General features: G+C 44.4%; 1 protein-coding gene across 4 annotated transcripts in view; it reads left to right on the top strand.

The window, feature by feature from the left end:
• Nucleotides 1–20,718: 20,718 nt before the first annotated feature.
• The window catches only part of SALL1 (spalt like transcription factor 1), a 17,096-nt gene continuing 10,435 nt past the window's right edge, over nt 20,719–27,379 (top strand). The window contains exons 1-2 of one of the 4 annotated variants that reach the window (XM_063410551.1): nt 20,719–20,964; nt 23,546–23,638. In XM_063410551.1, the coding sequence (XP_063266621.1) occupies nt 23,563–23,638 (76 nt within the window). In that variant the 5' untranslated portion in view covers nt 20,719–20,964; nt 23,546–23,562. Of the gene's footprint in view, nt 20,965–23,059; nt 23,639–25,624; nt 25,734–27,379 lie in introns of those variants that run through there. The other 3 variants (XM_063410550.1, XM_063410549.1, XM_063410552.1) reach the window with 3 other exon arrangements.

The following is a 27,379-nucleotide window of genomic DNA, read 5'->3' as shown; positions in this document are numbered from 1 at the left end:
ATTCCTGGGAAGAGCTGGATCACTTATCAGAGAAACTGAAAAATTGAGCTGCAAATGTCAAATCAGGCAGGCAGATGGAATTATTTCATTTGCTTTTAAATTAATTTATATTTTTTTCTCTTACTTCCTCATACAGGCAAACAGGGAAGCAAGCTAACACTATCTCCTGGTTTCACAAGAAAAAAAGTCAGAAATACCATAACCACTAAAAGATATCTTGAATAAAGAAACCCTTCGATGGGCCCAATCTTCAGGGGTGCATTCAGGTTCTCTGGCACTCTGACCTTTGAGCCAGCAAGGCACACTCAGGTGAGCTGTGAGCTTTGGCTCTGTGTCACTGAGAAAGGTAGAAATGGTCCTTGGGTCACCAATGAGCAAAGAGTAAATCCACAGATAACCTGTGTATGGACCCTTCTGCTAGCAGACAAAATCAGGGTATTTACAGAAAATCTATTGCAGTTGCTTTTATCTTGCATTGATAATGGGACTCATACTGATGTGATTTAAGAGTCAGAATTAAAAAATAATCAAAACCTGCAATTGCTTCATCTAGATTTCTGAGAGGAGCCATTGAAACTTTTCTCAGAATTACCCGCAATTATGAAAACACTCTCTTTTGTTCTTACATTAATTTGCTTACAGATGGATTTATAATATCCTTTAAAAAATTGATGTTACACCCATCTGCATGTGCTTAAGCTCAGTCTGCTAAAATGTACTGCTTGAGCTCATGACGAAAGCTACAACTATTGTTTGCCTGCACAATACAAAAGGAAATAAAACGAAGGGTTCAGAATGGACTGTTGCAAATCAAGACTTCAAAATCTCAGACTGCTTTTTGTTCAGTATCTTTTATTACAATAAGAGGCACTTATCACAGATATTTGGGATATTTGGCAGCAAAACCATAATACTGAATGTTCAGATGATGATGAAGCAACGTTATTGTCTTCCAGTGCCACTAAAATTGAAGTTTCCATTTACATTGATTTTTTAAAATTGGGGTGTTTGGTTCTCTTTCCACAAAGATCTCAAAGAGATAAGTTGAGCCTATTAACCTGAATGTGGCAGTTAATATGCTGATGTTAAGAACATACTTAAAGCCAAGAGCTCTTGGCTAGGCATTTTGACTCATTAAAGGGGAAATAAATGTCAAAATGAAGAAGGTAAAATTGTAATACAAAGTCTATTAATAAAGCATTCTGAAGAAACTGCCTGTAACTTGTTACTACAGGAGTTGGTATACATTTCTGTAATGAACAAAAAGGTTATGAAAAAAAAATTCTGTTCTCTTGCTTATACTGAAGGAATGTTATATCAAATGAATAGAGTTGCTCTTCATTGTTCCAATCATAAGATCAGTGTCCAGTGAATAGCAATTTGTGCAGTCTTATGATCTGCCACCCTATGTCAAATCAACTTTTGGGAAGTGATGGAAAGAGCTTTTTAAATGCTGCAGAGAGGTGACAGCCTGGAAAAAGCTAATTAAAGAATGTTTTAAAATTGTGCTCCTTAGGATCTTTCACTAAAAACAAGCTCAATTGTAAAAAAATAGACTAAGAGGGTGCTGATGTCACTGCACAGCAGCAGTCCAAATGTAGATTGTATAATGCTTAAATGATTCAGATACTTTGATATGGTTTGGCAAATGAAAACCTTCTCTAAGTCCTTTTTAGCATCTGGATTTGCATGCATGTATTATATCTGTTATATTAATTACATCTATTTTCACAGGTATAGACAGACGTACCCCAGTCGTGTGGCACCCGTGAATAGCTCCAGCGAGCCTGTGCAGCTGTGTTTTGATCAGCAGAGAAGTTTCCTGGCATCCGAGAACTGAAATCACCTTGTGGGTATGACAAGCACATCTAAGTATGTAGCAACTGAAAATCAAGGGTTAGTGTAAGGAAGAAGTCAGGACACCTACCACAAAAAATTAAAAGTAAAATAACCTTTAATAATCTCAGCAACGCAAACCCCATTCGATGTATTGCTCTAAACTGGCATTCAGCCATCCATCATTAGCTGCCTCGTGAAGCTGATTTGTGCTCTTCCCTCCCTCCCTGTTTCTGGGAGCCGCTGGCCTCTTTTCACCACTCCTTTCCCATAGGCACACAACTGGGACTCAAACACCTTTGTCTCTTCCTCTGGAACTCTGCTTTGTAACACACGGGCAAAGGGGGGGCTGTGAGCAGCTTGCTTTCTTCTGCATTGTGTAATGCCACTTACAAACTCTGTCGGTAGACACTTGGGAGGTGTCTAAAATGTTAGACAAGGAAACAGGTATAATTCAGAGGAAACCTGACCTTGACTGAATAGGGTCAAAATCCTCAACCACCTCTTTCATTTGAAACTCCTCATTTACAGACTCAGTCTTCTTTTATTGTCCCTTCCAGTTGACAAATATGTGTGGGTCTGTTTTAAACTGAAAAATAAGAAGTGTTAAGGAAACTTCCCAGTGTGAGCACTCAGGAGAGGCCCTGGCAGTCACACTGCCCAGGACAGGGACAATCACACTGCCCAGGACAGGGGGTGTCACACTGCCCAGGACAGGGGCTGTGACACTGCCCAGAACAGGGCAGTCACACTGTCCAGGACAGGAGGTGTCACACTGCCCAGGACAGTGGCAGTCACACTGCCCAGGACAGAGGCAGTCACACTGCCCAGGACAGGAGGTGTCACACTGCCCAGGACAGGGCTGTCACACTGCCCAGGACAGGGGCAGTCACACTGCCCAGGACAGGGGCTGTCACACTGCCCAGGACAGGGGCAGTCACACTGCCCAGGACAGGGGCTGTCACACTGCCCAGGACAGGAGGTGTCACACTGCCCAGGACAGGGGCTGTCACACTGCCCAGGACAGGGCTGTCACACTGCCCAGGACAGGGGCAGTCACACTGCCCAGGACAGGGGCTGTCACACTGCCCAGGACAGGGGCAGTCACACTGCCCAGGACAGGGCTGTCACACTGCCCAGGACAGGGGGTGTCACACTGCCCAGGACAGGGGCAGTCACACTGCCCAGGACAGGGCTGTCACACTGCCCAGGACAGGGGCAGTCACACTGCCCAGGACAGGAGGTGTCACACTGCCCAGGACAGGGGCTGTCACACTGCCCAGGACAGGAGGTGTCACACTGCCCAGGACAGTGGCAGTCACACTGCCCAGGACAGGGCTGTCACACTGCCCAGGACAGGGGGTGTCACACTGCCCAGGACAGGGGGTGTCACACTGTCCAGGACAGGGGCTGTCACACTGTCCAGGACAGGGCTGTCACACTGCCCAGGACAGGGACAATCACACTGGCCAGGACAGGAGGTGTCACACTGCCCAGGACAGGGGGTGTCACACTGCCCAGGACAGGGGCAGTCACACTGCCCAGGACAGTGGCAGTCACACTGCCCAGGACAGGGGGTGTCACACTGCCCAGGACAGGGGCAGTCATACTGCCAGGGACAGGGGCTGTCACACTGCCCAGGACAGGGCTGTCCCTGCTGGCACCGAAGCCCCTCCGCAGCCGCAGCCGCGGGTGCCGCTCCCTGCCCACCCCACTCCCAGTCCCACCAGGCTTCCCAGCAGAGTCTCGGATATCTCGTTCCATAAACCCACTTGTTCCCGGTGCAGTGACACGGGAGCAGCCAGTGCTGGGGCCAAGGAGGAGGACGTCAACCAAGAAATCCCCGGGCTTTTATACCTTTTATCCTCTCACCTACTCTCCAAAGCAAACTTGGCTCTTCTGCTCCCGGCCCGCTCTCCGTGTCATCACCTCGCTGTTGTCACCCGTGTCCTTTAACCAAAAGATGGGCGATTCCTGGTTCCTGCTGTGTCTCTCAGTGTCCATTCACCTGGCTGGCATCCCCCATGTTCATGCCTTTGCTATCCCAAGGCTTGGCACTTCACGGCCTCTTGAATCGGGCTCTCACCCACAGCTCAATCTCCAATTTGCCAGCCAGGCTACCTGGGGCAGCAGCATTCCTCAGCAGCAGTCCGTCTGGATTTAAGGAATTCTGGGATTAAACAAACTCTTTGTGAGAACACCCAATTTCTCTCACCTCAAAATGTTGTAGCAACAAATTGTGGAGCGTACAAAAATTTGTTTTCAAGAATCCTGTTTGGTTATTCCCAGGTATTAGCACCTGGCAGCTGAGTTCAAGCTCCAATTTCCTAATTCCCAGGTCTATATGTATATGTAATTGAGCACCTGAGGAAACAAATGAGAAAAAGGACTGAGCTCTAAATTATGTGTCTAAGAGTTTGAATTTTCCTCCTGACGTTTAGAAATCTAAGGCTCTAAGCCACCAAAGGCTTTTGAACAAAATATTTGTGGTCATTTCCAGACTTGGTCACTACATATATTTCTTGAGCTTTCTGGTGCAATATATTGTCTCAAGTCCTTTTTGATGAGTATTCTAAGAATGATTTACCAGAATAGTTGATGAAGTTGCATATAGAATGTATTCCAACCATTTGTTTGCTATATTATGCACCTCTTTCAACCAGATTTTGTTTTATTATTATGGAAACCCCTTCTACTGAAAGCTGTTTGACCCAGAAAAGCATTAGTTAAACCAACAGTTTGCAGCTTTCAAGTAATTCTCAGCAGTTTTGTTTCGATATTCTTTGTACAACAGTTTTTCACTCACCAAAAACACAGATGGCACAGGCCTGACTTTCTCATCACCAAGGATAATTTATATCACACCACCAGTAAAAAGGGACCTGCAAAAAGTGTAATTAGAAGGCCTTTAATATCCCTTCATGCTGGTGGAGTAGCAGGCAGGAATCTTTAGTTTATGTCCTTATCCCTTCTGTTTCTTTGCTGGGAAGTGCTTCAAGCAGGACTGGTGTGGGTTGGGAGCTGGCAATTCCTCCTCTCCTGTTCCCCGGCTGCTGAAGAACAGCCACACCAACACACTCAGCACAAGGGCGTTTCTTCACATTTATCTTAGGTTAGCACTTTCCTTTATTTAACTGTCTCTGATCTGACTATATCTGATCATTCCTTCATCTCATTTTCACTTAACCTTTTGCCCTCTACACAGACTAAGCATCCTATCAGATATCTCCCAAGGGACCTTCTTTTCCCCCCACTCCTCCTCTCTCCACTCTTTCTCCAGTTTAGGTGCTTTATGCCACTCCTGCTAATTTACCTGATGACATGGAAGGAGCTGTAGATCTTTTTATAATTGCTGTTTTACTTAAAACATTGATTCTTTAGCTCTTGTCTGTTTTCAGGTCATCACACCTCACTGGAGGTTTCCCTGGCTTAATGAGCAATTCTGAAACCATAGGAAGTACCAGACTGTGGGGGTCAGAATGTATCAAATACATTCTGATATTTGAAAGCTACTCCATAGCATCCACAAGAGGATTCTTGGCAGCTGCCTAGTTAAACTGGATGTCCAGTGTTATCTCTCCAGGCAAGTAAGATTCTGGCAATCACTGTAGTTGTTCTCAGTCTTTTTGACACCAACACATTAATTCTCCCAAGCTCCTTTGGCAGCTGTAAGAAGTTATAATCTTTTTTTTTTTTTTTTTTTTTTTAATATGATTGATAATATTGAATATTTCTTTTAACCTTTTACTGCCATTCCTGGGCTAGATGATAGTTTTTGTGTTTGGATGTTAATCTCCAGCATGCAGTAGCACATCTTCCAATCACTTACTCATTATGGAGCTCATTTGTAAAATGATGCTGCTTAATTTATGGCTGCCTGTGAAGCCCCACCTACCACTGACTCTCCAGCACTCCCACTGTCAAAGGTCACATAAAGAAAATCATTCCTTTATACAGAAAATCCTTCTAGTTTAACACGAGGAATGGCAGTCCTTGGACAAAATTCGTCTATATGGTTTCATATGATGCACTGGAAAGAAATACATTCTGTAAAGGCTGCAAATAAAGTTGGTTCTCTGGTTCAATGCAGGAAATGGCCCAACTGAAATGCAGTGGCAAAAAATCTCATCATTTTCTTCACTTCCAATTTCTTGGTGAAAAAAATAAATAAAAAGGTTGTCTAAGGAGACACAAATATGTAAAAACAAAAAGACCTCCCAGGATGACTTGAAATATGTTCAAATTACACATCTACTCCCTGATCCCTAGAACCCAGTAAATATTTCTTTGGCCCTACAAAGTATTTTAGTCTGAACCCAGGAAACCTCAGCTTGACCTTGAAAATAAGATTCCTCAGTTTTCAAAGTAAATGTCTCAGCCACATTACTGGAGGAGTTGCACTTTTCTGATTGAACATATAAAACTTGTCTCTTTTGGCAAGTGGGGTAGATTATACTGCTGGCAACTGGTTGTTTTCCCAATTAGCTGACCACAGGCACTTCCAAACTCTCTTTCTCACCGTCTACACCTCAGTAGAATGCTGGTGGCAAGGTTAAAATATCTGTTTTGGGCCGGTAGGGGCAAGGTTAAGCCAGTAGAGCCCATCTGAGTGGAGATACAGTGACCTACCTTGTTGAGTGAACATCCAGAGCATCTTCCTACAGAGATTTTGTTTTGCCTTCTTCTCAGGTTGTAGTAGATGATTTAACAGCTGTAGCATCCTTCCAGCATACCTTGAATCCCATTTGAGATTTTAGATTGAATATGTCTGGATTTGATCAGATTTATCTGTTTATTCTCCTCTGATGTTTTTCTCCTTTGCCAGCTGCATTAACTCTCCTTCACTCCAGACTCACTCCATGGTAAGTGTAAAGAAAATATTCTTCTGAAACACTTTGACATCATCTTCTGACATCTGACTCATATTCAGATGTCAGTATCCCAGGTCTGGTTATCTGTTCTCTGTAGAAAAGTATAAGCAAGTGTTCCACATGGAGTGTAGAAACACAAGAAAGGTCTCAAATTCCTCTTCTGATGACCAGTCAATGTCTATCAACTGATGCTGAAAATCTCTGTGACCACAGACTTTAATGTCATAGCTCAGACATAACTGCATTTTTCCAACAATCTTGTTTAAAACAGTCCAGAATAATAAAGATGGACACTTTGATTGGCATCTACCATATTAATTAATTGAATTAAACCTGGATTTAATTCTAACAAAAAGCCAAATGCAGTATTGAGTGTTAAATAAAATAAGGTGATGCTTTTTCAAAATGAGCCTTTCCATTTGTGCTTCAGCTTGAGTTTCTCACTTGAGGCCATCCCCACGTGTTGAGATGCTGTCAGCTGGTGTTTGACAGAGGCTTCTGCTCCAGGACACCAGTGCAGACCCCAGCTGCCCAAGCTGTGGCCCTTGCACCCTCCCAGCTCCTGCTGACTCCTGCCTGAGCTCAGGGTTTCATTAGGTTGCAAGTTGTAGCCACGTGCTGTGGATTTAAGGGCTCTGTGTAGCTCAGGTAATATCCACACATCTGAGAAGGACAGTACTGCTATCCAAACAGAATGAACCTTTGAACTTTGTTAGGTTTTTAATATGACATCAAGCCTCAGATTTATAAAACCAAACCAGACCAAAACAAAAGCGTGCTTGCTTTCATTCCGTGCTCTGATTTTGCACTGGATTGTCAGCAAAGCAGACCTTTTTACCTATAAACAGATGGCACACAATTCTGTGGGATTTTCCCACATTTGATGAACACACATCAAGTCCATTTACATGAGCATGGAAAATATTAAAATGACTACCAGGTCTGCATAGTGTAAGACACCTGGAGCACATTGCTGCCAGCAAGCTCCTGAGGAGGGGATATTCTGGCACACAGTCACGGTTCTGGGGACTGGGCCATTTTTGACTCAGGTTATTGCATCTTTTGACACCTAAAGACATGTTCACCTCTGACCCAGAAACATCTGCAACGCCAAACTATAAAAACGGGAATGGAAATGTAGCCTTTTTTTCCCCTTACTGTTATTTTTATTTTCTATTGAAAAGGGTTTTTAAAGGTCTATGAAATGTAAAATTGCTTTTTTGCCATAGTTGCAAAACTCATTTCAATTTTTATCTGAGATGCACTTGTAGCAAATTTCCAGATTTGAAAATCAGTGCAATAACCCACTCTGAAGCACAGTCTGAGCAGAGCCTGGGCTGCATCTCTGGGGCCAGCAGGGGGACAGTGACAGTGACCAGCCTCGTCCCCATTCCCACCATTCACCCCCACTTTTCCCCAAGGGTTTCTACTGCTTGCAGAGTTCTGATATGTTCTGACTTTGCTTCCTAAAGTGGCTCTGGCTCATTTTAACTCAGCACTTTTGCTCCTCTCTGTGCAGGCAACACTGATAATCATCTGGGCCATTAGTGCTGCTCCTCTGACGTGGCCCAAGGTGAGGGTACCAGCCCTCCTGGTGGCTGCACCAGGGGCTGCAGTTCTCACTCTGCCAACCAAGACCAACTGGATCCTCCTTTCACCTCTCCTGTTGCTCCTGCAGTTTCTATGCACAGATTTTGTTTCTTTTTATTTAATTTTCCTAGTAATTTTTGTGCTTAAAAACTGAGCTGGGACCTGACTGTGTCAATCTTCCTCCTGTAGAATGAATGGTGTTGCTTGTAGTAAAATGGGACTATCTTTGAATGAATAGCACTATGAAAATCCCCAAATTATTGCGGTCAATGTTTTGTTTCATTTAACAGGAGAGGTAGAATAAAGGGCAGAGAAACATACTATGTTGATGGATAAATTATTGCTGTCGTTGAGTTTGCTAAAATTAACGCATTTCCCACTGGAAAACAACAATGGGGGAAAAAAAAAGAAAAAAAGAAAAAAGAAAAAAGAAAAAAGAAAAAAGAAAAAAGAAAAAAAAAGAAAAAAGAGAAAAAAGAAAAAAGAAAAAAGAAAAAAAAGAAAAAAGAAAAAAGAAAAAAGAAAAAAAAAGAAAAATAGAAAAAAAAAAAAGCTTCAACTAGGCAAAAAAACTTCAGAAAAGTTTCTCTATTCTGAGTACAGGCATTTTATGTTAGAGCCTTAGAGCTGATTCTGTCTCTCCCAAGTTATAAACCCTTATGGATGCACCATAAAGATGTCCACCTAATGCAGAGAAAAGCAGATTAATTGATCACAGTAATATATTCTTATCCACTGAATAAGAGCATTCCACACATTGTTTCTTGTTTTGTTTCTGGCTTGTAAATCTTCATTGTAGGATACAAATGAAAATGACCCAAATATGTATTATTTATGAATAGGACTCTCAGATATTATGCTTTAGATTGATTGTGTTAGACAGGATATAACAGAAGCACAATAAGTCAATGAAAAATAAAAAGCAGAAAAAATGTTTCATGCTAAAAATGTAGTTCTAGTGACACCTCTTACATAAAGGACATTTCCAACACATTGACATTTATATTTATCATGGCTGTGCGTGTGATTTACAGTTGTCTAAGGTACTGAATATCAGGAATATCCATGCACATACACACCCCTTTGAATGATGGCAGGACATAGACTGCTGCATTGCCCCTTATACAGCCAGCTTTTCCTCCCCTTTTTATTTTTCTTCTCTAGCTCCAGGGAGGCAGAGGAAGCAGTAGATCAATAGGGTGTCTTGACTGAAGTTGCCTGCAGCACTTCCATTTCTCAGACTGGACACTGATGCTAACTATCAATAGCAATAAGAGGCTGTCTCAGACAGAATTAAGGCTCCTTCTTCTGCATGGCTGTCTGGTGCTTACTGATAAACATCTTGTGCACAGGATTGCAGCAAATAAACCATTTCAAGTGTGCAAACTAGCCACTGTCATTCTTCCTATTGATACTTGCTGTGGGCTGAAGAGACTGCTAGTTATTTTCATAGAGTTGATAACATGTTAGATAAGGATACAGATGGGTAATAGTACAAAGGCATAATGCTATAAAGTGCAGAGAAATCATTGATGAAATTCTCTCTGCTCCTGTAGAAACCCTGAGACAACAAAAGACGAAAATATTGACTTATGTTCAACCTACTTAAGAGAAGCTACAGCTAAATTTAACTATTTATTAACCTCTGATTTTTAGGTGATGTTAAAGATATCCTGCCAAGCTCTTTTATTCAGATATTTTTCATTTCTCAGTCCTGGATTTGCTAGTTTATTCTGGAAATAAAAGTCACCAGGGTCTGGATACAGGTAGGACATAGATGGGGAGGTGTTGGGCAGCATTCACTTGTCATTTGGGCTGAGCTATACACCACACTAGCAGTTACTAATTTTGGAATAACTGAGCCCCTTTAGCCTCCCTCCCTGCAAACAATCAATTTCTCAACTGATCTATAGCTCTGTAGTGCATTCCTGGTTTTCAGCCTGAATAAGGATGAAGAATCAGGTTCTCACCCACCCACATGAAACCACCATTAAAATACCCTGGCCCAGATCTTCTTGGTGGTAAGTCCTGATGACTCTGCCTAAGTCAGATACCCAGTGGAGTTATGCCAATTTGCCAATGAAGAGCTCACATGCTAATTGGGGCTTATTTTTCTTTTAATTTTGCTTTAAACTGGGGAAGGGAAGGGGAAGTGGTTCAGATGCTCTGCTGTAAAATCAACAGAGCCTTATTTCATATCCCCCCTCTGTGGAGCTCTAACCATTTACAGGAGCAAACAATTTGGCTCTGAGACATCTCCAGCTTTATATGGTGTTGGCTTTTCAGATTAGGAGGTTTGTTTTCAGAGGGAAATGTCAGTGATACATTTTGAGTTTCAGATCATCCCAAACAAAATGTATCATGTAACATTTTCTTCTTTCATAACAATGTTTATATTAAATTTACCAAAGGCTGATGTATTTTATAGGAGGAGATTATTCTGAAGATAGTTGTGTTGTCCCTAAATGCTTAAATTAGGATAGTCGATGAGAAAATAAATCAAAGCTTTCAAGGTTTTAGGGATACCAGTTATGAGTAGCCCTAATAAAAGTATTTGCATAAGAAGATTTCTGAATATGTCAGTGAATTCATGTATTCATGTTAACTGGAACTTAATTTGGGAGAAGAAAGAACCAAAAAGAACATACTACAGCTGGTAGAATAATCACTTACTGATATAGATATTTTCACTCTTTATTTTTTTCTCTGTACCATGTGCTGCAGTCAGGCTTGCCCACGACACAGGAGCAGTTTGGGGGTGGAACAGTTAATGTCTGTCGAGTGCTCAGAATCACTGCTGTTATTAATTGTCCTCCAGTATGGAACATGTACATTTTACATTAATACCCTGACTAGCGAGACAGAGCATGCAGTTTCTAGCTAGGGAAGCTGGAATTTCAGAAATAGCTTGGCTCTTCACTTTGATTACTTTCTGGCTGGAGAGCTGGAGTCAAGCTAATTCATTTTGTAAACATTGCTGGTCATTCATGTACAGTGCATGGCATGAATCAGGGCTGGACACTCAGGCGGGTGCAAGTTCAAAAGTCCAGATGGAAATTCCTGTCCCACTGCACACGGAATAATCCATGCACAAAGTCAGAAAGATCATACATGCACACAGTCACAATTCCCAGCCCTCAAAAGGGGAAGGCTTCCTTGAGGAAGATGAAAAGACAAGGGCCCTCACTATTTGCTGATGAGCAATCCACCCCTTGCACCCTAACAGTCAGCTCTCAACAAATATTTATACAGCTCAGGGATACAGCTATAGCTGCAACATTTCAGCACAAATATTAGGCCACAACCTCAGCTAGTCTAAATTGGCCTCAGTGGCATTGCAGTGATTTACAATAGCTGAGCTTCTCCCTCCTTTCATTTTTTCCCTCCGTGCGTCTGACACACTACGCTCTACATGTTTCTTTCAGATGAAGAGTGTATTCATTTTAAAGTAAAAAATAATTTTAAACCAAGCTCTTCATCATACTAAAGTTTCTCACAAATTTTAAGAGGGCCTCAGCAAAAAAAGATCTGTTACAAAGGTGACTGAGTTTTCTGTAGCACAGCAGCACTCAGCTGAGCTGGGGTGGTAAGGCAGAAAGCCATTCAGAAAAAGTGATTCTTTTGTTAAAAAAGATTGCAGATATATATACACACACACAAACATAAAATCTGTTTTTACTGCTCCCACTGAAGAGCTCCATTGTGTCTGTAGGTTTAACAGCAGTTACACAGAGATGTAAGTACACAGTTGTGTGTTATAATATTTGTTTCTTAACGTCACTAAGCCAGAATTCTTCAAAAATATATGTGAAGTCCTAATTTTTCCCCAGTTTTTCAAAACAGAAAACATTAGTAAAGCAGTATTTTTTTCCAGTGTGATTTGAAGCTGGAGACAGAGAAATGGATTACATTACATATTTTCTACACAAGCTGAGGGATTAATTTAAATGATTCCCCTAAATCAAAATAACTAGACTTTTTGGCAGCCTTTGAAGTTTAATGAATGTTTATTCTTGCCATCAAGTGTAGGCTTTGGGACACCCTGCAGGACCTCTTAAAACAAGATATCTAAAGCTATTTATATAAAATAAGCCAAGTCCAAGATGTTTTTATTAATGTTATGAAGAAAATGCAAGAATTTAAAAGTAGTGACTATTTTGGTTTAAAAAAATTAAGTTAGAGAATTGTTCCCACTGTGCTGTCAGTGTCTATAGCTTAGGGTTTAAACATTAACTGTGATTCTGATGATTTCAAAATAGGCATGGTATAGAACAGGTTTGTTCTGTAGTTGTGTGCTCTCCTAAGTCTGGTTTCCACTCTTTTAGGGACACAGAGAAGCTGCTGTGCTCTTATCTTTCACAATACATTTGGCATTCCTTTCAAATGTCTCTTATCAAAGTTGACAACAAGTACCTATTACTTACAGACATTTCAATGTGGGCTTTCTGTAGAAGAAAATTAAATCAGGTCATGAGATGTAATAAACCAGACATAGGATTTCCAAATACATTCTATTTCTTTCATGGTTAATACTTTTTGAAGTGTACTGCTGAAAAGCTGCATAAATGTAAAACCTGGTTTGCCTCTGATGACTGTGATTGATTAAAACAGTAGGTAATGTTCTTGGAGATATTTAGCTTCTGATAACTCAGCCATACAGACGTTCTCTGATTTTTTTTATTTTTTTCTGTAGGGCCATTTTCACATGTACAAAAACCCCTTGATAACTAGATATTTTTTATATCTAAAATTCACAGCATGTCTTGCTGTTAAATTGCCACCTTAGAGGCCTTTTTTAAATTTCATTGAAAATGCATATTAAATCAAAGTGATAGACACATGTAATGTAAAATGTCTGTCAACAATTAGAATCCCATTTGGAAGTTTGTAAAGCATAACAATTTAAAATGAATTTAAATTGAGAAGGAAAGTTTTTAGATTGAGAAAAAAGTTTTAGCCTGCAGTACTGCAATTTTGTTCAGAAAAAATCCAGATTTTTTTCTCTTTTCCCAGCAAAAGAGAAATAAAAGAGCCAGAGGTTCTAATATCATTAGTTCACTATCATGTGTCAGTCAAGCAATTTCATTCTTTTGGCAATAAAACCCAAATTATATTGGTTATTTGATTTTGAAAGATACAATAAAGCATCCAGCATGTGAATAATATGGTTCCATGTAAAATCGTGTTGCCCTGTCACAGAATCATAGAATGGCTGGGAGAGACCTCCAAAGATCATCTGATCCAAGCTTTCATTTTCCAGGGGCCCAGAACACACTGCAGCTGAGCCACTTGATGAATCTGTGCTCTGTGCACTGAAAAGTGCAACTGGTTTTATTTGGATAGACTAAATCCCTATGCAGCACCATCACAGGGCTTGAAAAAGATGCTTCTAGGGAAACTTTACAAAATATCCTTTGTATTCTTCTAAGGTTTTACAAGATTTACACACAGACCTCATGGATATCCTGAAACCATGGGATCCACAGGCAAAACAGACCAGTGGCACACCGAGGCCAAGTTTTGGCCCTTGGCTGTGTGGCCACACCACTGAGGACTTGCCTGCTTAAATGGGGGCTGGGATTGGCAGCTAAAAGGGTACAAAGTTTGGGATGACACCTGGGTTTTCCAAAAATTTTCAACCTAACAAATTCTGGGGTTGAATTAGGGTTTATGGCTAATATTTAATGAATACAATGTAAGCATCTACAATACGGTTTGCTATAAAATGAAAGTATTTTCAATTAAATTCAAATTTTGTAGCTTTTTTTTTCCAGTTTTACAACGTGCACATTTCCAAGCAGTATCCAACAATGTCAGCTTTCTACACTGAAATTAACATAATCTTCTTGATATGTGCCAATGCTTCAAGTGCAGAATGTTGTATTCTCTGTGGTGACATATAACTCTCTAAAAGCAGATACACTCCCAGCACAGATATATTTTGTGTAATTCGTCCAGATTAAATCTGGCTGTTTCTAGACATTCCACTTATCACTTTGCTTGATTTTATGAGAATGACAATCATAAAGCAGAATAATAAGAAATGCAGAGCAAATTCTAGAGTTAATTTCTGAATGGAGAGTCAATCCCTTGAGAACTTTACATAGTGTGCTATTGGTTTCAATTATTGCAAAAGTTATAGCGTGACATCACAAAAAATGAATGCGAATTGCCAGTAACAGTTTTTGTCTTTGTTTTTTTTAGTATCTTTATTGTCTTTGAGTAATCCCATTGAAGAGCCCAGATTACCTGTGCTTAGCAGATTTGAACAGGTGGTTTGAGGGGCTGTACTCCTAAAATGTCACAGTTGTTTTGCTCAGTGAGTGCTTTCGCAGGCAGCAGCAGGCAGCTCCTGTAGGCTCCCCCGAATGTGGCAACCAGCACCCGTAACTGGAGTTTGTTGCTCTAGGCAAACCATTAAAGGCAGGCCCCTCACAAGGCACAGTCTCTAGCACAAGAAAGTGTTACTGAACATTCTGCAGCCCTGGGCAGCTGCTGCTTGTGGGGGCTGGCGGTGGCAGTGCTGGCCCGGGATGCAGATGTACCTGTCTCTCCCCCCTTGGGCTCACATCCAGCTCGCTTTTCACCTCTGCACTGGCTTTCATTATTGCTTCTGCTCAGTGAGGCCATTTCTGGACATGGGCAGGTCTGGTCCCACTTTTGAGCAATCTGTCAGCAGTGGGGCAAAGGAGTAGCAGGTCTGGCAGCCCTTTGAGAGCAGCGCTGCCTGAAACTGAATTTTGCTATTTGAAAGTTCTAGGAGTGAAACAAAGAGTAAGTGAATGATCCTGCTTGCACAGAGTGAGTACAGCAATGTTATTGTGTTGTGAGATTACATGTACAGTGTTGGAGAAGACAGTACTGAAGCTGGAGGAGGGAAAGGACCGTATTTATCCTTTCTTTAATTCCACTTAATTCGGTACGTTTACAATGCATTTGGCTCTGTGTTTCCATTAAACTGTTATCCTTATGTATTATGGCATTGCTTGTGCTTTCGTGCAGCATGAAAATGGAAGCTGCTTCAACTGCAGGAGAAGCCAGACCGAGTGAACTTGAGAGACAGAACAAGTGACTTCAAGCCTTAAAATAAATGGGAGTGCAAAGGTGTGCAACTGTCAACTAACCATGTTAACAAGAGAGCTCTCCCTAAGAGGTATGGGATTTACATGCTAATCATTGTCACTGGTGCCTTCTCTAAATCTTTTCTCCCTCTAGCAGTTGTTTATGCTCCTCTGCAGTTAGCAATGGCCCTGATCTGGCACGCTCACACAAATACAGCTCCTCTCGGAAATCACTTTGTATAGACTGGGGCTTAGACACATATTTGATTTGCAAACAGCTGGAAGAGCTTAAGAAGTTACTGTACCACGCATTGTTGCCCCACGCAGGAGATTTCCATCCCTTGCTGGCCAGGATGCCGTGCAAACCTTTGTGGCAGTGCCAGAGCAGCAGAGCCTGGGAGAGCCCCGTGCCCACGGCCCGGCCCAGCTGGTGGCACGGTGAGGAGCCCTGGTCACAAACAGGTTTGGTCACCACAGGCAGCCCCTGCTCCAGATTCATTCAGTGCAGTTCTAGACTGAAACTCTGCTCATGCTGTGCTCTCAGTGCTCAGCTTCCTGCACAAGGATGAGGGACACTGATGATGTTTAGGATTGGGCACTTACATTGCAAGCTTCTGAGGAAAAGTGTCTTTTCTGGCCTCAGAAGAGAGCAAATGATGCATCCTTCTTTACAAATGGAAGTAGAGTAAGCACTGGTATTTGGTGTAATTCCTAAATGTGCCATGTTGTCTTATATTCAAGTACAATTCAGCCTCTTTTGTATTGCCTGTTGCAGTACATGACAAGCAGTTGAATTGCTGAACCATTACAGACTGGGGCTACATTTGTCTTTGCACGTATGATTTTTGCACCACATGTCTTTAGTATTATCAAAAACCTACTCAAGCTTTAAATTCTCATTCAGGCAGTACTTCTAGGGTGTCAGTGGCTAGGAGCAAGCTTAGATGAGCTTAATGATTGTGTACAGTCCTGAGCAGAGCCAGCTAGTCTGCAGAAAGCTGCTTAAGGATGTAAATAGACATGTTCTGCAGCCCTGGACACTGCATTGGAGAGGGAATTTGAAGTTCTGTGAAGGACTGAAACACAGAATACAAAACTCAGGGTGAGATTCAAGACATGGCTTGTACAGCAGGATGAAAGTGCAGGCTTACTATATAAAGCATATGAAGGATGGAAACAATTTTTGTAACCCCAAATCTGGTTTCTGGATTTCTGAGGAACGGTCTTTTAAGTCTCTTTGTGAGGATTCTCTTTGAATCCTGTTACTTGAGCTTTTCTTACGTAAGGAAAGGAAACTGTGAGTCTCATTTTCTAGGTGATAACTGTGTGATCTTGGGTTTATGAAGCAGTATTTTCAAGGCTCTTTCTGGGTCACTGATGTAGTATCTGCTGATAGTTCGGTAGAGCTGGCTCACGGCTCAGTGCTCAACTCTTTCTTTTCTGCTGAGGAATTTTTCTAAGAAATCAGAAACTCCTGGAGTTACCTTTTGAGGTAGGTAATGGCTGCTGTTGCCATCTGAACATTCTATGATCATTAATGGGAAGAAAAGAAAGCTGCAAAAACGTGGCTGGAGATCAGATTGCTCCATGAGGAAACAGGCTCCCCACAGGACCCAGCCAGTGCCTGTGTGTGTCTGTGAGCAAACCCCTCTGCACTCACAGCACCACTGCAGAGCGCTGCTCTGAACAGGCTGCCTCAAACTCAGGGCACAAGGTGCATGGGGAGGATTCTGCTTAGCTCAGACATGGAAAGCAGAACATTATTCATGAGGCATTTACTTTATTGCAACTAGCTGCTGCCAGGCCAGCTCCTTGTGTTGATGCAGAGAGCATGACAATTTTCACGTTGTAAACACCATGCATTAATCAGGGCACCTCAATATTATGCAAACAAAATGTATGTACTTATAAATACTTCCACTGTATTCGAATCAAAAATATGTCATGGAAAGGAGAGGGGTTGTCAGGTTCATTTCATTAGGCAAGAAATTTGGGACTCTACAGGCAACATTCCCCCTGAGGTTTGAAGCATGTTTAGTTTTTAATCACTACATATTCTCCAGTTTAAAATGAAACATTAAAATTTAAATAAACATGTGTACTTTGTAACTCTGATTTGCAGTGTAAATCTTTTTGTGATAGCAGGTCTTACTTCGTTAGATGGCTACCCTGTAAAAATCGTCTGTATGTTCTATTTCAGAGAAAATATTCATGTGGAATTTTGTCCTTGTATTTATATTTTTACATAGTACAGATTTTTTTTTGTGTAATTTTAATTTAAAGGTAAGCAGATCCTAAGGGAACACTTTGTTTAAGAACATGTGTTTTTCCCTAAATATCCTGGAAAATACATCCCTTGGTCCTGCTCCTTCATTTGCTTTTAAATTACTCCTATTTCCATATTTTATACTATTTTAAATAGTACTTTTAAAAAGAAATTGTAACTATAGTATTTTATTAAAAATTGATACTAAGGCTCCCATTGATAGATATCCAGATGAATAGTGATAGGAACTGTGAAGTTTTCCTACTGTATAAAGGCACTTTCCTTAAAACAAGAGGTTTGGAGGAATTGTTGGCTGATATTGCAGGTTATATCTCATCATCTGATATCAGATCTAATTGTTCATGACTCTTCTTTTGACATGTACGTAATTCATATTTCAGTGTCCTTTATTTTCCTTCTCTTATCCAGAGTTTTTCTGTGCTGAAAGGCATTACAATATTGTCTTTGAAAGATGTCTTTGTAGCTCAGAATGTGTGGTGTTTTTTTGGTTTTTTTTTTTTTTTAATCTGAGGCTGGAGAAATCTCTGTCACTTCATTTCTAAACTTCTGGTTTCCTGGTGGAGCCACATGGTGGCTTTATATGGCTGCGATACACTAGGCTATTAAAAAAAATTAAACTGGGATGCAAAGGCATGTGGCTTGCATAGAAAACTTCCCCTGTGGCATCAAATAAAAGTCTTGGTTCTCTATAGAACTTATAGGTTCACTCTGTCCATATCTGATGACCACTGTGTAACAAATCAGTGACCTAAGCAGCCTACCTGAAATACCCTCTAATTTCTTTTTTAACCCCCCAAAAAGCCATATAAAGGATAGAGTGATACCTTGGGATCAGTAGTAATGTTAGAATCAAGAATCAAGACACTTTCTCAAGTATATGGTATTTAATTGAAAAAAAAAAAAAGCTATTTTTTAACACAGGAAAGAAGACGTTCTGAAATATACATCTAAAAAAGGTATCCGAGGAAATAATGATGGACTTCAGGTTGTGACAGTATTTGTAATTACTAGCACTCTCTACTCCTGTAAAAGTGCATGGAAATCTTTTGCAGTGTTGCATATTTATCTTGCAGTTTCTTGTTTTCCTGCCTTGTACATACAAAAGAGTTGCCCATACACCGATGCGGGAGATTTTTTTTTTTTTACTCCTTGGGTTTTTAACATTCTTGCCCGAGTGAGAGAATTTTCCATCCAGCTTGTTTACTTCATGATTTATGTCTAAATTGACAGAGTCCTTCGGAGGCATTCGTGTTAAATTTGAAACAAACATATTTAATGCTCGTGTTGTAATAAAACAGCTAAAAGAGCAGATTAAAAAGATATGCACAGAGGGGTCTGATTGATTGAGGGATTGATTTTACTACTTTTCCCGTAGGTGGGTAGTGATGGCTGTAAATCTCCTGATAATCATTTCAGAAGCACCTTCATCAATAAACTCAAAAGGGACAGCTAGGTGTAAAAATTTGCCAGCCATCAGGTCAAACAAAAGGCAGCAAATGTGTAAAGAAAGAATTGAATTAAATAACCCCACCTTGGCTGGTTATGGCATTAGTCATTTTTATCTCGGGGGCGGGGGAGTCCCCATCACTGCGATTCTCTGGGATTTAGGGGAGAGAAAGGGAGAGGTTCTTTCCCTATATTTTTTTTTCTTTTTCCTTTGACAAAACCCGGTATTGCTTACGATTCAATTATGCGGGTAAAAGCTTGTGTTTGTGAGCAATGATCAATTATTTGTTGTCAGTAATAATGGCTAAGGGTTCAATTCTGGTGCCCCCTCCTCTTCCTCTTCCTTTTTTTTTTTTTTTTTTTCCTTCCCCCCCCTCCTTTTCCCCCTGGAGAATTACCACTAAAAATGGGAAAAAAAAAAAAAAAAAAAAAAAAAAAAAAAAAAAAAAAAAAAAAAAAAAAAAAGAAGCAGAAGAGAGCAAGGATGAGGGAAGCTGACAGCATGCCCACAAAAGTAGTCATACCTAAACCCACACAATCACAGGACTCGCAATGTTCCCAGTGAATGGCGCGATCCGGGCTATTGATAATGAAACAATTCCGGAGCGCTGGTGCTCGCTGCCCCGGGGTAGCTGCGCCCCAGGACTGTCTCAAAAGTTTATTATACATCGGAGCATAAAGCCAAGTTCCCAGCTGACTGCAGCATCTGGAAGCTCCTAATTACACACATTTCTAAAATACGTGTAACCTGTGTTAGCAGACAAACGGCGAGGCGGCGAGGTCAGCTGGAGCGCCGTTCGGAACTCCAGTAAGTGTGGCTTTTTCAGTGAAAACAGAGACAAACAGAGAATATAGAAAACCAGGAGGAAGAGAAAGAGGGGAGAAAAACCCCTCCATAAATAGCAGAGCAGGCACCCTGCTCGGCGGGGAGCGCTGTTCGGGCAGGGCGAAGGTGCGCGCTGCGGGCAGCGCTGCCGTGCGGAGCCGCAGGTTGCGCTGCCCCGGGGCTCGGCCCCGCCGCGGAGCCGCCGCCGCCCCGCGCCGCTCGGGCCGGCGGTCATGGGCACGAAACACGAAATCCATCGCATTTCCCCCCTTCTGCACCCCCCGATCGTTGTTAAAGATGTTTTGTAACTATGAGGGGATCGTGCAGCTTTTAGCTCCGTCGTGCTAAGGGTGTTGTGTGTGATGGCAAACCTGAATAACAATAATCCGGTCTAGTGTGATGCATCTCATTGGAATCGTCTCTCAGCAGAATGAACTGCAAATTATCCCCTGTTTACCATCTCCCTTCAGTGCTCATCTCAATGAACTGGAGATCGATCCCCACCACGGGTGTCTTGCAGCCGGGCTGATTTGCATTGAAGCACATTAGAAAACCTCCCACCTCCATTAAAAAGAATAATCCGAGAGGGGAAAAAAAATCTCCAAGGTGTGGGGGGAGGGAAAAATATGTCACTGTCATTCGGAGCATCGAGAGGGAAAACCTGGGATCAGAATATTTACGCTTGTGAACTCTCACAACTTCTGTTAGAGACAATGACGTTTAATTGATGTATTGCTATCAACAACAATAAAGACCGATTTTTCTCTAGCCCTGGCACTGCTGCTCTGCCCCCACCCATTCCCCACCCCTCCCGGCCCCCGGAGAAGGAGAGGAAAACAAACAATAAATAATCAATCGGTCGTGGATGAAATACCAGGCGCCGCTTTAACGCTAGCGACGAGAAGAGAAACGAAAAAAAAAGTTGTAAAACTTAATTTCTCCAAATTAATTCCTTTTTCTTTAAGCCACTCTTTTTCGTCTTGTTGTTGCTGTTGTTGCTTTTTAATTACCTGTCCACGGCCGCCTTTTTCCAGCCACGAAGCAAAGGTACTGCGCATCTGGGGAAATTTCTCTCAAGCTTAATCGGCAAAAGTATAATGAAATTGTGAACGCGAATAATTTTGGGAGATCGTCTAGCTTAGAAACCATAGGAAGCTAATGGAGTGATTGATACAGTTAGAAATACAGGCATAGATGTGCAAATAGATCCGCGTGGGTATTTTGTGTGCATCTACGTGTGGCTAGCAGTGAGTAACGAGTGCGTTTCTGTGCGTTCAGGTTCGGTTTCTTTCCCACTGTCTCAGGGTACGGAGGGTGACAGCCTGCGCTGAGTGTATCCATCTCTGCCGAAACATCTCTTTAAATATTCAGTGAAAAATAATGTCATGTGAAGTACCACCTATAGCAACATTATTATCTTCATTCTTCAACATCATCCCTGCTGATAGCTTCGTTTGTCTTTTTCTCAAAATCTACTGTACCGAATGCTGCGGGGAGGGAGGGGGCTCGCCCTGTGCAGAAATGAAAAGAAGCGTCAGTGACCACTTTGCAACGCTGACTAAATACTGGAGTGGCACCTGGGAGGATTTTTCGGTTCGTATGCGTTTGTTTGGTTGGGGTTTGCGGCTGGTTTTCTTCCCCCCACCCTTACTGATAAAGGTTTTGCAATCTCTTTCGTTTAATAATGAGAAGAAAACGCCACTAAGCCGGTTCCTCGAATGGGAAGATTTGCCCCCCTCTCCTTTCTCCTCTCGCTCACTCTCTAGGCTTTACCGGCTCATTTGAAATTGAAATGAGTTGGATCTGATCAGCCTCTTGCTTTTACAGAGAGTTTGTTAATATTAATACGGGAAAAAGGAGTAGCTTCTATAGAAGAGTAAATAATCCAACGGGAGGAGTGGGAGGAGAGAGCACTAGATGGGTCAGGGTGGAGGGAAAGGAACGCCTGTGCTCCCGCTTCTGCCGCTTCAGCTTATTTTACAGAGTAACTTTCCGTGCCCGCAGCTGCGTGACGCGCAGGGGCGCGGGGAGCGGAGCTCAGGGGACACCCACCATTTACCCACAGAGTCCGTGTACCGCCGGAAAGACAAGATATTAAAAATAGCCTTTTTCGTAGCCTCTGCGCAACTATACTTTTTATTTCAAGATCGTTGCGTTTGTTTGCGAGAGGTTCCTCCTCTGGAAGTAACACACGGGCGTGAAAGTTTGGCGCGGGATGCATCCAGGGCAGGAGCGCGGTGCCGCGGGCTCCCGGCTCCGGGAGCGCGGGGAGCGGGCACAGGCAGCGGCCGGGGCAGCGCGGGGCCCCGGGACGGCCCCGCCGCGCCGCACCGAGCGCAGCCCGGCCGGCCCCGGCCCCGGCTCCGCGCCGCCCCGGCCGGGCCGTTCCGCTCCGCGCTCGGCGCGGCCCCGGGCGCCTCCCGCGGGCAGATGCGCGTCGCTCGCAGGTCCCAGAGGGAAACAAAAGTCGGGAGCGACCCGGGGGAGGGGGGTCGGGGAGCGGAGCGGGGCCGCGGAGCGGGACGCGCCGCCCGGGCCGGCCCCGCCGCCGCTGGCCCGGGCTCCCCGGCGGACTGACGGCCCGCGCAGCCAACCCGCGGGCGCGGGGCGGAGCGGCCGCCGGCCCGCCCGCCGCTCCCAGCGGCGCCCTAATTGTCCTGGGAACGTGTGAGGTAAAAAACAAACCCTTCCTATTTTCAGCACCCCTCGGGCCGTGATATATGGAAAGAGAAGTGAAGGGGGGGTAGGAGAGAGAGACCTGGGAGAGGGCGAAATGGATCTTGATTTGTAAATGCGGGGACAAGAGGAAGAGAGGGAAAAAACCAACAGAAAACAAAACTGAGAAAAAAAAAAATACACCCGAAACTTTTTAGCAGCAGCGGGACGGAGCGAGCGGCAGCGCGGCGGCGGTCGGAGCGGGCAGCGCTGTCCCCGCGCAGGCACTTGCCGGGAGCGGGGCCGCCCCTCCGGGGCCGCTGCTGCCGCCGGCCGCCCCAGCCGTGCGTCCTCCCCCCATCGATTATTGGTCACCCTGCCCTTCCCTCCACCGGTTCGGACTGCGGGCGAGGCGGGGGGAGTTGAAAAAAAAAAAAAAAAAAAAAAAAAAAAAAAAAAAAAAAAAAGAAGAAAAAAAAAGAAAAAAAAAAAAAGGAAAAAAAAAAAGTGAAACGCAGTGCAAAACTGCGGGCAGGAGGGAGGGAGGCGCGGGGAGCCCGTCGGGGCTGGAGGAAGGGGCGAAGGGAGACACATTCCTATAGTAACCGGGATGGCGCGATGCAGCTCCAGCTGGTTGCTAAGAGGGTTAAACTGTATCCAAACAGCTTTGGGGAAATCCAGCCCCTTCTCCTGCCACATGGATCGACTCATTGGGTGGGAGCGGCGGAGAGACAAGGGTCTCCAGCAAATCAGCGCCTAATTGATTAAGGCGAGCTGGTTTGAATAGAGCTGGCCATGTGCCAATCGCCTTTCAAAGAGCCCCTCTATGATTAATCGCAATGCATTATTGATAATCATAATTATAGCAGGACACATGCGCGGTGCGCGGAGGATCGGGGAGGCTGGGGGGGGGAGGCTCGATTTCCGTAATTTTGAGAAGATTTTTTTTTAGTAATTTTTTATTCTGCCCCAGCTGATGTTTGAGCCAGCATGTCGCGGAGGAAGCAGGCGAAGCCTCAGCATTTCCAATCCGATCCCGATCTGGCCTTGTTATCCCAGCGAAATGGTGAGTTCTTCTCCTCTCCCTCGCACACATTTTAACACAAACACACACAAAATAGATGAACTTACCTTGTGGGGAGTCGGAACCTCGCCGGGCAGTGGTGCGGGACAACAGGATCTCCCGGAGTTATATGCGGGGCGGGGGTGGAATCCTTCCGAGGTTTTGGTCCAAGTTCTTGGGTTTTATCTTATTTTTTTTAACTCGGCGTTTTGTTTCGTCTGTTTCTTAACGAAACTCCAAACTCTTTCCGTTTTTTGATGTTTTCCCTCCGCCCTCTCCCAGCGGGGCGGTCTGGCATCCTGAGCCCGCGGGAGATGGATCCGCGCCCCCCGCGTCTCTCTCCGCGCCCCGCGGAGCAGGGAAACAAAGTGGGGCTGCGGTGGGGCGGCTGATCCCGTAGCCCCGCGGGACGGATGCCCCGTCCGGCCACACACGCTGCCCGCGCCGTCCCCCCGAAAGGGCCGGAAAATCCCCCCCGGGCACCCACTTTCTCGCCCGCCCCCACCCCCCCGCGGACCCCAGCGCTCCCGCACCCCCCGCTCCCCCGCAGTCCCGCCGGGCGGAGGAGCTGCCCCGCAGCCCCGGCCTCCGGCTGCAGCGAGGGCTTCCTGGAGGCGGAAAAGTTGCCGCCGCCGCGCCGGGCCGGGCCGCGGGGGGATCGCCCCGTGCCGGGAGCTGCCGGCGCCGCGCCGGGCTCCGCGCAGCCGCCGCGCTCGGAGGGGACTCCGCGGCCGCAGCGCGGAGGCTCCGGGCAGCGGGGAGCCGATTTGCTTTCCCTAAGGTTGTGGGATTTAGTTTGTTGTTTTTTTGTTGCTTTTTTTATTTTTTCCTCCGTCTCCCGCTTCCCTCCAAGCCGGTAAGCGAGGGATAAACGCTGGCTTTGTGTCCGCCAGGATTTGCAGAGGGAGCGTGTGAAGTATCTTTTTTTTTTTTTTTCTTTCTTACTCCCTTTTTCCCTCCCCTCCGGAACAGGGCATTTCGTAGGAGTTCGGCACAGCCCTGCGGGCGGCGGAGGGGACGCGCCTCCGGCCGTACCTGTGCTGGGACGCGGGGCGACAAGTGGTGTGCTCGGGGTGCTGCCCTGCCAGCGCCCTCCCCGCCCGGGCAGCGCAGGCTCCGGGCCCCGGCGCCATGAGCAGGGCGAGGGCCGGGGGGCCGCGGGGGGACCCGCCGGGTGCGGAGGGCGCCGCGGCGCAGAGGCGCTTCGGGCGGGCAGGTAAGGGAGGGCCGGGCGCGGCGGAGCCCCTGCGCCTCCGGCCCGGGGCTCCGGAGCACCGAGCGCTTCCCGCGGCCGATTCTCGGGGAAGCGGCGGCGCGGGACCCTCCGCAGCCGCGGCCGCTCCGCGCCCGGCGGGGTCGGCAGCGCTGGGCCCGCGGAGCAGCCGCCGGCCCGGCCGTGCCCGCGCTTCTCGGGGACCGCCGGAGACAGGGTCCCGGGCTCCGAGCGGGGGAAACGGGGCGGAAAGTTTGCGGGATGTTGTGCTTTGCTGGGAGCGTTTACCCGGCTTCCGAAATCCCCTGGATGCCCTTGTCGTATACCGGCAAATAGATCAGCACTGGCTCCGCGGAGCTCTGCGAAACATTTCTTAAAAGTCATTTGCGTCCTGAGAGTCGATTTGGGGTTTTAAACTGAGTTTTGAGAGCTTTGAATGCACCCCAGTTTTGCCGTATCCTCAGCATAATCCCCTTTCTCGTCCCAGTAAACGTATTTGTTTTTCTTACTATATTATTCCCACTTCCGCTCGAAGTTTGGAGTAGGAGTTGGAGACGCGTTAGGGTTTTAGTTGTCTTTCATCGGCCTCCTGTGAAAGAATTTGGAACTTCTTGAAGTGAGCAGAGAAAAGCACAGGGATTTTTTTACATCTTCACTTCGTATGATTGCATCTTTTGACATTTGCTATCTTTTTTGTTTATTTTGAGTAGGTGGAACAGGTCAAAACCACTTCAAAGTATCTTTTTTTTAAAGTAGCCGTTTTCTTCTGTTTTTAGTCTTTTGATCTGATTTTGCACATCGTTTTCAAATGAAGTACAGTGGGAGTGTGAGAAAGGAATGTTAACTGAGCAGCTTTCCTGCCTGTTGCTAAAGGATGTCCTTGAAGTAAGTTGGATCTTGCCTGAAATGATGGCATGGAAGTGAAGCTTTTGTTCAGTTTGGGTGGCTATCGTAAGTTAAAGAAGAGAATGACGAAGTTTATTCTGTTTTAAAAATATCGACCAGTTTCCTAGGAAAAGCAGTGTGCTTCTACTATGAGATCTGTGTGAGCCTCCCCTTTTCGCTGGCGCTGCTGCCGGGTTTGTGGCTGGTTTACACGGCTGGGCTGAAGTTTGGAGTCATTGCCCCGAAGGTGTTCTTTGTGATGGTGCTCCAGGGTTCCGAACGCGGCAGGGGCATTAGCATAGAGCTACCCCCGCCTCTCCGGGCTCCCCGGCCCTGGCAGCAGCTCCTCACTGGAGCAAGACAGAGAGCCACGGCGGGGACGAGTTTGCCTTGTGTGCCTGTGAAATTGCAAAACAAAACTTGGAAATTCCAAGCGCTTCTTTCCTCTCCTTTCGCACTGCGAACTGGGGTTTGCTAACCCTTGTCCAGCCTGCCAGGGTGCAGGCGAGGGGAGCATCGCTGCCTCTGCAGACACTTGCAGTCAGGAACTGCTGGGCAGGATTTTGAGAGAATCAGTAGAGTGGCTCTGTGAAAATTTCTCGAATCTGATTTGAATTCCGGTTTGTTCAAACTTTCTGCTATGGCTTCATATCTAAAGATCAATAGGGAAAAAAGTTCCTCAGACTGCAACAGCATGTTTTGGTTTGGCCTTTTCTTTTTTTTTTAATCGCACTCTCTCTCTTTTTTTTTTTTTTTTAATTTTTTTAAAGTTCAAAGCTCATGAGTTCACTCCAACCAGGAAGACTTTCCACTCTAAAATATATTTCTGGTGCAATCAATGGATAAGAAAGTTTACCCTTGTAAAATCCTGTGCATGTGCACATTTGATAAAGTTCATATTGGAGTGACCAGAGCAGCTCTCAGATTAATAGCAAAAATTACTTGCAGCATAAATTATATTCAACAAGTAACTAATTTCTGGTAGGAAATGGGTAAAAGATCGTGGGATTATTTCCTTTTGTTAATAACTGCAGCCACTTTCATGACATTTTAGATTTTTTTTCTGGTTTCTTGGAATTACACTGCCAGTTGTAAAACAACATTTTTGGGGTACAATATTCCAAGGCAAAAGTTACGTTGGACAAATAAACCATCTAGACTTTGACGAAGAGAAAATATTTACTGCCCTTTCTTTTAAAGGCTCCATTAGAGTCAATAATGGATTTTGGTGAATTCCTGCTGCAGCATTATGATCACCACACAATTGTTACTGGGCCCATGAAATAAAAGAAATGATGACTGCTTTCCTCAGTAGGATCTGGAGGATGTTTCACAGACAGAACTGCTCAGTTGGGCTGCTTTTAGTTTGTTACACAGTTAGGCCTTTTGCTGTCTGTTGGTTCAGGATACAGACCCTGGGGTTTTTTCCAAAGGTGAGCCCAGGGTGTAGAGGGCCTTGTGAGATATCACTTATGCAGATGCAATTCAGAAATAATTACTGAAACCCATATGGTGGAAGTTGTCTAAACCTAGTGTTAGTTCAGACCCGTTTTGTGTGTGTTTCCCCTACATAACCCCAATCTTTGTCTTGCTGCAAAATATTTATGTTTTAGTTTGTACCTTATTTATCTTTTTGATGCTAAGTA

This window comes from Prinia subflava, chromosome 13 (genome assembly GCF_021018805.1).
Source record: "Prinia subflava isolate CZ2003 ecotype Zambia chromosome 13, Cam_Psub_1.2, whole genome shotgun sequence".
In the NCBI taxonomy this organism is placed as follows: domain Eukaryota; kingdom Metazoa; phylum Chordata; class Aves; order Passeriformes; family Cisticolidae; genus Prinia; species Prinia subflava.
The sequence above is the reverse complement of the archived record's forward strand: the minus strand, read 5'-3'. Positions and strand labels throughout refer to the sequence as shown.